This window comes from Apteryx mantelli, chromosome 4 (genome assembly GCF_036417845.1).
Source record: "Apteryx mantelli isolate bAptMan1 chromosome 4, bAptMan1.hap1, whole genome shotgun sequence".
NCBI classification, from domain to species: Eukaryota; Metazoa; Chordata; class Aves; order Apterygiformes; family Apterygidae; genus Apteryx; species Apteryx mantelli.
The window spans coordinates 31,623,925-31,633,719 of NC_089981.1; the positions used below are offsets into that span (position 1 = coordinate 31,623,925).

At 35.2% G+C, this 9,795-nt stretch overlaps 2 protein-coding genes across 6 annotated transcripts in view; one reads left to right on the top strand and one right to left on the bottom strand.

Moving 5' to 3' along the window:
- The window catches only part of CYB5R2 (cytochrome b5 reductase 2), a 41,750-nt gene extending 31,975 nt beyond the window's left edge, over window positions 1-9,775 (top strand). Inside the window, exons 10-11 of the transcript XR_010884087.1 lie at window positions 7,691-7,775; window positions 9,737-9,775. The gene's annotated coding sequence lies outside the window, so the exon portion shown is untranslated. The remainder of the gene's footprint in view (window positions 1-7,690; window positions 7,776-9,736) is intronic.
- Window positions 1-9,795, bottom strand: part of PPFIBP2 (PPFIA binding protein 2) — a 106,656-nt gene that overhangs the window by 20,136 nt on the left and 76,725 nt on the right. For 3 of the 5 annotated variants that reach the window (XM_067296160.1, XM_067296162.1, XM_067296161.1), the window contains 5 exons: window positions 7,643-7,735; window positions 5,098-5,206; window positions 3,661-3,693; window positions 1,825-1,886; window positions 1,161-1,236 (listed from right to left, as the gene is read on the bottom strand). In XM_067296160.1, coding sequence (XP_067152261.1) covers window positions 1,161-1,236; window positions 1,825-1,886; window positions 3,661-3,693; window positions 5,098-5,206; window positions 7,643-7,735 — 373 coding nt within the window. Of the gene's footprint in view, window positions 1-1,160; window positions 1,237-1,824; window positions 1,887-3,660; window positions 3,694-5,097; window positions 5,207-7,642; window positions 7,736-9,604; window positions 9,788-9,795 lie in introns of all 5 variants that reach the window. The other 2 variants (XM_067296163.1, XM_013957872.2) reach the window with 2 other exon arrangements.

Here is a 9,795-nt window from a genome sequence, read left to right on the forward strand (position 1 = left end):
CCTTAATTTAATCCAAAACTTTTTCTTTTTTTTTTTTAAACATACACAACACGTATGATAAAGACACAATCATCTTTTGGCAACATGATTTATAACTTGCCTTAAGCAGAAATAAGCAATGCTTACAATGTGTTGTGTTTCAGTTAAGTAATTATTTGAAACAGTTATTTGAGACAGAAGATTTCACCCCTTTTATTCTATCAAAAATAGTTTTAAAGCAGGGACTACACTTCAAAGGGAACCTCAGAAATCCACCTCTAAAAATAAATAAATAAATAGATCAGGAGATACTTCTTGGCAGGGAGACTGCAACCTAAACATGAGACTCTCACATAAGGTAACTAGCTCACCTTTGGGTTGTGCTAATGTAGCCATCACAGCACGCACCTTAATATGGACTGAGTATACACACTCTAGTTCCCACACAGGTGGGGGTTTTATTTTTTGTTTTGAAGTTGAGTGTCAACTCAAAAATCATTGCCACAGCTGCCCACCCAACCATTACTGCACCGGTGTAGGAGTTCTGCACCAACAGCTCCTGCCCACTGCAGTCTATAGCAAACTATTTTCGGGTAAGCAGTTGCTGATTTCAGACTGCCTTAGCACATAATGAGGTAAAACTGCACCATTTCAGAACCAACTGATGAGCAGTTCATACAGCTGTACAACCAGAGAAGTAGTCTCATCAGCCATCCTTCCTTATCAGTCAGAATCCTTAATGACACCATCTAGAACAACATATAGCCCCAAAATTATGCTCCAAGGAGGGATATACTATTAACTGATGAAGAACAATTATAGATTAAGACTTATGGAACTGAGCAGAAGATTCAGTCACAGAAGTCTCTCAGAACAGGAATGGTGTAGCTAAATCTCCAGATGGATTTTACCCTATTTTTTTGTGTTGATTACAGAATAAGAACAAAAAGTGAAATATCTGCAAGTTACAGACAATAATGCATAACCTGCTCAAGGCATACTGTGGCTTTCTCTCTATATATGAAAAAAACGTATACTTATCCTCAACACTGATACGTATTTATGCATAATGTAATATATATTATTATATGCATACATTTAAAGAAAAACAAATAGTAATTGCAGCATGCACAGTTTTTAGAAGACCTGATACCAGGAAATTATTCACAAACATATTGTACCGTGAGCTGCAATCATTATCTCCTTGACCCTCCTGTACTGGCTTAGCAGTAGTGTTAACTCCTCTATCCGACGGTCCTGTGAAAAGCATTAAATGAAATCATATTTAAAGTCCTACATTTTTAACTTGCAGAAACACAGTATTATACACTCATTTCTGTGATTTTGGCCTGCTCTTCCAGAAAGCAGGATCAGGACTCTCACATGCCTCATAAAAAACTTTTTTTGGCTTTTATTTATCTTTAAATCCTGGTCCCCTTCTCCCAAGAGATTGAAGTCTGACTCAAAGGCCATTTTAGCTTTCCTTTTATATCACAGTCTAAACTAGGGGTATCAATGCACTTCAGATTAAGTTTGGAAGATGAAAAGCTGCCTGACCAAGCCTTAGTGGTCTTTTCAATAGCAGAAAACAAGAGATTCTGCTCATTACAGCCTTGGCTTTCTGCTCCCCTCTGGAATTATCTCTGTTTACCAAGTTCTGCAGCTAGGTTAGTAGGGTCAACCACCACTTCCCATTTAAAAAACCAACCTTCTGTCACAATCTCATGGGATAACCCAAAAATCAGAGCAATAGCACCCTTAAGGAAAGCACGTTGTTCAGCTCATTACAGAGATTCACAACCATTGTTTTGTTCTTACTATGTGGAGAGTAGATTATTTTCTCACCTTTTCTTCATTTGCAGCCAATAACGTTTCCATTCCTATCTTCAAGTGCTGAACTTCTTGATCTAAAAACATTTTTTACAATGTTGTAAGAAAAATACACTTGCTATATTTAGTCTAACTGATATCTGTTTTGTGATACTTTCCCTATGTTCTTATAAATAACCAAAACCATGTCAGTGGCACAGCAGATAAATGTAATTTAATAGTGTAGTCCCTCTTAACTTAAAGCTTTTCAAAAGCAGAACTATTAAAAGTGTCATACGACACCAACATGCTGGTTTTGCTTACAAAACGCTGCATAATCCCATTTTATACTCCAAAAGGAAAGTATATTAAAAAACAAACAAACAAAAAAAACCCAGTGAAGCTTATTTTGCAAAAGATGAGAGTGTGTCTTCTGTTTATACATTAAGGAAATAATTTTTAGCACCATTGAAATTAATTACCTTTCACCTGGGAAAGATATTCTCCAGTTTATGGGAAGTAGTTCAAGGATATTTATGAAGCTTGAAGATTAAAAATAACAAAAACTAGTCTGACATCCTCTAACGAGGAAAATTTGTAACCTATTTTTCGTAAAAAAATCTGAGTATGAATAAATGAGTTAAAATCTACATCAAGAGCCAATAAAAAATTGCATCGTGCACAACTTAGTATTACTACATAGATTCAGAGGTTATTCAGAAATGTTGTAGTCAAAAACACTTAAAAATTACTTTCCGAAAACTTACAGGTTTGTTAATCATGTCATCCTAACCTTGCTAAGCCAAATCTTCCCTTTGTTTTCTACATACTATTCCTATCAAGTCCTCCAGTATCAACCTGTACTAAATCAAGTCTAGATGATGAAGGAGACAGAACCTAAAATAGTATATCTGTAGTAGCTGCCATTCAAGGAATTCATGTTTTGACATTAGAACAGACCCATTTGTTTCACAAAAGACTATGAAAAACAGATGCAACAGGCATGAAGTGAGAGAGGAGGAAGAGAATTAATAAGGTAAAAAAAATTTTTTTTTAATTATTTCTGACTAAAAGCTGAACATACAGTGTCATATCTAAATAGTTTACAGAAACTGTAATTATTTTATTCTGGTTAGTATTCTGAAAAAATCTTGTAATGATTACATTTAAAAAGAAGTAAATGAACTTTACAAACATTTCTCTTGCAAAATGGAACAATTAGTAACACAAGACATGCACAGACACAGCCAAATCAAAAACTAAAGCCAGCAGACAGTGGGCAAGCAACTGGAAGATTTTTAAAAAGCCATCAAAATCACAGTCCTACTAATTTCTATTCAGAAGTTTTAGACTTCAAAAAGAACCAATGTTGAGGTATTTTAAAACATACTTAAAGCAAAATTTACTTACAATATTTATAAGAACATCAAGTATGGAAACAGATTTTTATTCAGCCCCCCCCCCCTTTTTTTTTTAACTGCACTGATTAAAAAAAAAAAAAAGCCCAAACCTTTCCCTTTAAGGAAAGAGGCTTTCAGTTAAAGTAATCTTTCCAGCTACTGTATGGGTTTTACACACAAACAAATAAAAAAGGTAAAGGTTAAGTTTTGGCTCCGTTAACCTTGACCATGTCCCTTTGAAGTCCAACTATCTGATTTGTAAACCTCTGATATTATTTCTGAAGTGAAACCTTACCAAGCAGGGCAGGTAGCTGTCTGCTTGCTGCAAGCCATGAAAGCAATGTCTCATGTATATTACAATTAGACAGCCAAATGTAAACAGACATTGAATTATTGCTGCAGAATGCATTTTAGTTATATTGTGTGTGAAAGGAACAGTGAGGTAAAGCCAAAAGTGAATCGCAAGGCTTACGTTTTTCTTTTAGCCTTCTCCTATAAACTTCCTCTATGATGGTAAATGGTGAGAGTCAAATAAAGTATGTAGAAAAAGCACAAATTAGATAAAGTTTGCAACTTAATTAGAATATGCATTCAAGCATACCAGAAATATCTTAACATTTTTCTACTTTAACTCAGAAGACCACCTAAAAGCTGATGAGTCTGTCATTTTTTGCAAAGGCACTGTTACTACTGCATATTGTTGCCATTCAAATATAGTCTAAGCAGTTTCCTTAAAGGTACCCTAAAGAATCTAGGAGGTTTGATTCTTCTCCCACTGGAATCAAGGAGAGTTTTATCCCTGTCTTCAGCTTGAACAGGAACAGACACACTGCTAGGAAGCTGAAAGTTGCTGAGCTCTTGATTTATTGTCATACAACTATTTTTTTCTTGAAATACTATAAATTATGTGAGAATCTGGTAGAAAATATACAAGTCTATTAGTAGAAGAGTCCAAAACACTGTTGTTAGAGAAACTAATTTTCTAGTAAGACATGCAGTACTCTACATGCAGAAGCTCTGCTGCTGAGTGAAATTAGCACTAAGTATATGTTAGTGCTTTATTTGCAAGGACTCTCACTTCTTCAGAATAAACAACAATCAAAATACAGACTGTCCCGTTCTAGAAAAAACAGATTTGCATCTATTCTCATAAGGAGACATTTAGTGAGCACTAAGAGATGGGTAGCACAATGCACCTGAAAAGTCACCTTTCACGAAGGCACTTTTTGTGCACGTTAACTAACATCCACAAAAGAAGTTAGTGCAGATAAGCTGATGCACCACCGTAACACTACATGTTAATATTCTTGTGTCAATAAGAGTCAGTATTATAGAACAAAAAGGTCACTAATATCATATTGCTCACAACCCAGCAATTGACAGAAGCTCTAGGGGGTCAATATTGGAAAGAACTATGATATTACTGGCTGAGATCAAAGGGTACAGGTTTATCTGTCATTAACTTTAATTGTGCAGATTTAAAACAGAAGTCTGGGATATAGCCCCGAACAAAGGGAAAATGTCCATCAACAAATAAGTTTTAGAATGTTTGAATACTCAAACATTATGCAAAGGTACTATTATGACAATTTTGTTCTTAAAAATGGTAATTATGAAGACTTTTCAAGGAAATTTTGAAGGTATACACAAAAATATAGTGTTTCTAGGAAACACTAAAACAAGTCTTTCAAATTATAAGAAAATTCCCTGTAGAAAAAGTTTCACTGCCCTTTGGACATCTAATTATCTGCTCCACCAGAAAGCCAAATAAATCTGCACCATTCTTCCTTCCAAAATAAAGTCTACAAGGTCACATTCTTGTATCTCCTTATATTGCATTGAAATACTGAGCCAAGCTGCTACCAAAGTGAAGTAAAATAGGTGAGGGTTTTAATTCCCCTCCTCCTACCTTTTTCTGCAACTTCATTATGTGATGACATCCTAGACAGCTGACTCTGTAAGCGTTCAATTTCTGCATCTTTGAGAGCTAACTGTTCTTGAAGCTGGGCTATCTCCGCCTGAAAGAGAGTACAACAAAGTCAGAATATGATCATCACTAATTCTCTGTCCTTCCCCATGAACTAGATGACTTCTAAGCAAAACACTTTTCTTTGAATGATGTTCTGTTCCCAATTCAGGACATTTTATAAACACTTAATACCTTTCATGGTGTCACTATCCTTTTCCTTTTACAGAAACTCACTTTTTCTCTGAGAGCTAACTGCATGGAAAAGAGGCTTGTGGCAAAGGTTAAATTTTTAAGGATTCATGTAGATAAACTGATGGAAAGCTCTCGACACTGCAATGCTGGCCATATATAACGACTATTACAGGAAAACTCCTGAATCCTGCTCAAAGACCACTAAATGATAGCACAGCAATTTTAAAAAGATATTTTGTTTTTTAATTCTAGTTACAACTTATTAATGTAATTGAGAACCTATTAATGCTGATCCATCTTCCCAGCAGCATGACAAAACTGCTCTTCCTCGCACACATCAGAAATGTTAGGTAGCAAATACGACAGAAGCAAAGCATGGCTTGGAAAACAATATTCTATAATGAAACAGAATTCAGTGGTTAATATGCACTTACTGGAATTTGCACTGCCTCCAGATCAGGATAAAATCTCATACATTAAAGGCTTCAAGAATACAGAAGGAAAAGAATTCTGATTGTCCAGTGTGAAATACAGTGACTCTCATCTTTTTTCCTATCTTTGAGAAAACCTGGCAACAGCATGCTTTACTGAGGTAATAACTTCATTAAGATTTTCTTCAGAGCATTAAAGCCTTTATAACTTACCATTCTGCATTTCCCCCAGCAAAAGCAAAGCAGCAAAATTCCTTGCAGTTAAACAAAAGCAAAAGCACTAACATGTGACCAGCTTCTCAAAATATTAAAATCAAAGGGGAAAAACAGCCAGCACTGTTTAGTTGTATTTATTCTACACAAACATATATTTTCACCAGGAAGCAAGCAGCTGGATGGCAGCAAAGGATCACCACTCTGCCTGCAATTCCTCATGGAATAGAAGAATGTGCCTTGTTGCATCCCAGAAGGGCTCCTACACTTCCCAGTGACTAATGTGCTTTTTATATCCAGTCATGGAAGTATTCCAATCTCTCATTTAAGAAGCTGGAGCGACAAGAAGACAAAGCTGCAGACCTCTTAATACTAGATTTGGGTTTGTCTCCTCTGGTCTCTTTGATCTTACAGCTCTCTTAAATACCCTTTTCTTTCATTTCTCATTCCTGACATCTTTACAATTATTTTCCTTTTTCCTCTTTTCCCCTGCACTTTTATTCTTTTCTGCTCCCATATCTTCTCTGACTCAACAGTTTTACTGTTTTCCTTTCTTATTTTCCTCATTCTTCTATACTTTTCATAACCTTTATCCCTCTTGGCAGCTGGCCACACACTGTTTAGCAAAATATTTTCCCAAAGACTGTTCAATGTCACCACTTCAGAGAGAACATTTTGATGAACATAGGAGATACTATCTTAATACGAAAAAAGGTAAGATAGCAAATTTCAATATTCATCAGAGGATTCTCAAAAAAATACTAATACAAGTAAATATGTATCTGTCATTTCTGGATCAGGCTATCAAATATTACAAAAAACCCTCAGTTTAATAACTTGAAATGTTTTTCCCAGATCCAGCCACAGCTCAAAAAAATCAGTCATTCATACAAACAGTAGTACATACATGATGCAGGAAGGGAATATGATTACAGCACAAAAGTATACCTCCAACAGGGAAAAATAATAAGGTGCTTCTTAATCTAGTGGAAAAAGTGCTAAAAATTCAAACTAGAATAAAGTGCAACTGTTTAACAATGAGAATGTTCAACCCATGAAATAAATTGCTGGAGAAAATGACGCAGTATTTCAAATGTCAAGTATCTCCAGATTAAGAACTGACAGCTTTCCAGGAGTTATTCAGGTCAATTTGGGGTAAGGCAGGTATGGCCTTTGATATATATGAAATCAAAGTAGTGATCTAATGGTGCATTTTGGGCTTAGTGTCTATTAAAATAAATTCCAGAGTAAGCAAACACCCAACCAGCTTTGCATATCTCTTCCTTACAATGATTTTCAGCCTGGAAAGCTTATTCCATAGAAACTTGTCACCATTATAGAAATGAAAGACAGAAAACCTTCAAAGGAGGCCTCTCCTCAGAACAATTCTTTTCTAAGTCCAAATGCTTCTTTTTAAGACAAAGGTAGAAGTCTGGAAACTGCAAGGAAGGGAGCAAAAGGCACAAAAAGAAGCTACAAAAATGTTAAGCCAAAATACTTATTCCACAGATGGTTCAAGAAAACCTGACTTCATAGTTACCAATGACACAAGATAATTGTAAGAAAAATAAATACTGACAAGAAGTGGTGCATATCCCTTTCCAGCTAAAATAAGTCTGTCATTAGTGAATAGCAAATATTCTGCTTACTTTAGTTGCTTTCAATTTCCACTCATACTGATTTCTTTCATTTTCCAGTTCTTCTACTTTAATTCTGAGGTGTCTAAGTTCCTGTAGCAAACTCTGCAAAGGAAGAAGAACAGCTAAATGTAAGATTACTCAGGTAAATAATAATTTTCTGTGGTCTCAAATTAAAGATCATGCACGGACCATGCAGTAATAAACACTGAACCATCCGCATATAAAATTGTGGCCTAGACTAAGTAGACAAAAAGCATTTTTAATTCAGAGATTATTATAAGGAATATTTTCTCAAACTCTCTACCTGAAACTATGAGCAAATTTCTCAGTCAAATAAGACAGACAGATGACCCTGGTGAAGTCATGGGAGCCTCTGTGGAAATGAGCTAAGAAGTCCACAACTGTCAGTGGCATATAGTATTAACTGTTCCCCGCAAAGAGGTATTTAAGCTACTTATCTAAGAAAAATAACACTCAGACTAAATATTATTTAACATGTTATAGGCGTTCAGTACCATACATTCGTAGTCATATTTGACTGACTACAGAATGCTACTTTCAACATTGATGTTTGCCACTTTCCAAATTGAGTTGATGCAGTGTAGAGTTGCAGCCCCCAGGGTTTTTAATATTCTGTCTATTCCTCTGACAATGTTGTCTTTTAAATTTCCCTTCTCCCTTCCTTTGACAGAATCATTATCTTAACGCTCATTCTTGAGGCCAACAGTGTTAAATCCTTGATGTACCTCTGACAAGACCAAATGTCTTGAAATGAACTCTAGATTGTAGTAATTTGGAAACGTAACCTAATTTTAGGCTTCTGTATAGTATCACATACATTAAGCAACCATACTAGTGTCTTGGATTAAATTAATGTTTATTGTAAATGACTCCCAGATTTGGCTTTCAGATTATTTCTCCAGTATGCAGTTTGCATGGTAGTTTAATAGCTCACTAATCAGTTCCAGACAGAGGTAGGCTCAGAAACAATAGCACTATTTTCACAACAGGCATCATCATCATCATCATCATATCCAAATGAGTTATTTTTGTAAAATAAACCTATGAGAAAAAATAGTGAAAAAACCCTCACAATATAAGCAGATTAGTTGTAGGATCAGCTTTGAGTATTCAAATTTTAATTAAAGAGATGTAGCAACAAAAGCAAACAGAATTAAAAACAAATCTTAAGTTGGACATTTTCAGGCATACAATATCATTCCACCTTCAGTTGATTTAAAAAGTTTGTGCACAGCTTTTGCTTTGACATGTGGCATAGTTTTGATCAGATAAAAGTGAAGATTTGTAACGTAAATTCAAAAATGCTTTTCTCATAACTGCTTATGTCAGAGAATAAAAAAAAATGTTTTAGATTTGTTATTTTTAATGGTACAAGGAGATTATTCTTATTATGGCTCCTTTCATTCACTTGATCATAACAAAAAGAAAGAATACATTCCATATTATTTTTAGACACTTTCCAGATAGTCTTACCTGAAACTGTATTCTATACCTGTGTTAAGCTTTTAAGATATTCAAGAATTAATTATCCACTGCGTTGAGAAGATTGTTTAGGATGCACTATAATGCATGGCTAGGGTGACATTACACTGAGGAAAATTACCAAACCATCCTGCGGATCAAACAAAAAAACCAAAACCAAAACAAAAAATGGCTAAAAGCAAATATACTTGTGACCTAAAAATAAAATCAAAATCATGTAAAAGCTGAGAGATGCAATGGTTCTTACAGATATCTGTGCTTTAGTAGTCAATGGTGACCAAATTTGTACCAGTGCTGGGATTTTGCTTTTTAAAATTTTTTTGTATTTTTTATAACCACAGCACTATTACTAACAAAAGCCACAAAGATTAATGCCAACAATTCACAACACAGTTCTGGTTAGCAGAATTTAGTTTCTGTGAAAGAAGAGGCAATACACAGGCTTCTGCTAAGGTGTACTTCTCGTACATCACACCGAGAACAATTCTTCTGGCTGAGGGTCTCTACCACTGATCTTGGACTAGCTTGAGGACCATTAGGTGTCAAGTCAGGCTTCCTATCTTGAGACTTTCTTTCTTGGATTCTACTATTAATTTCCAGCTGCAGTCTACACATCTGCTCCTGTAGCTCACTGATCAGGTTCACTACTGACTGAAAAC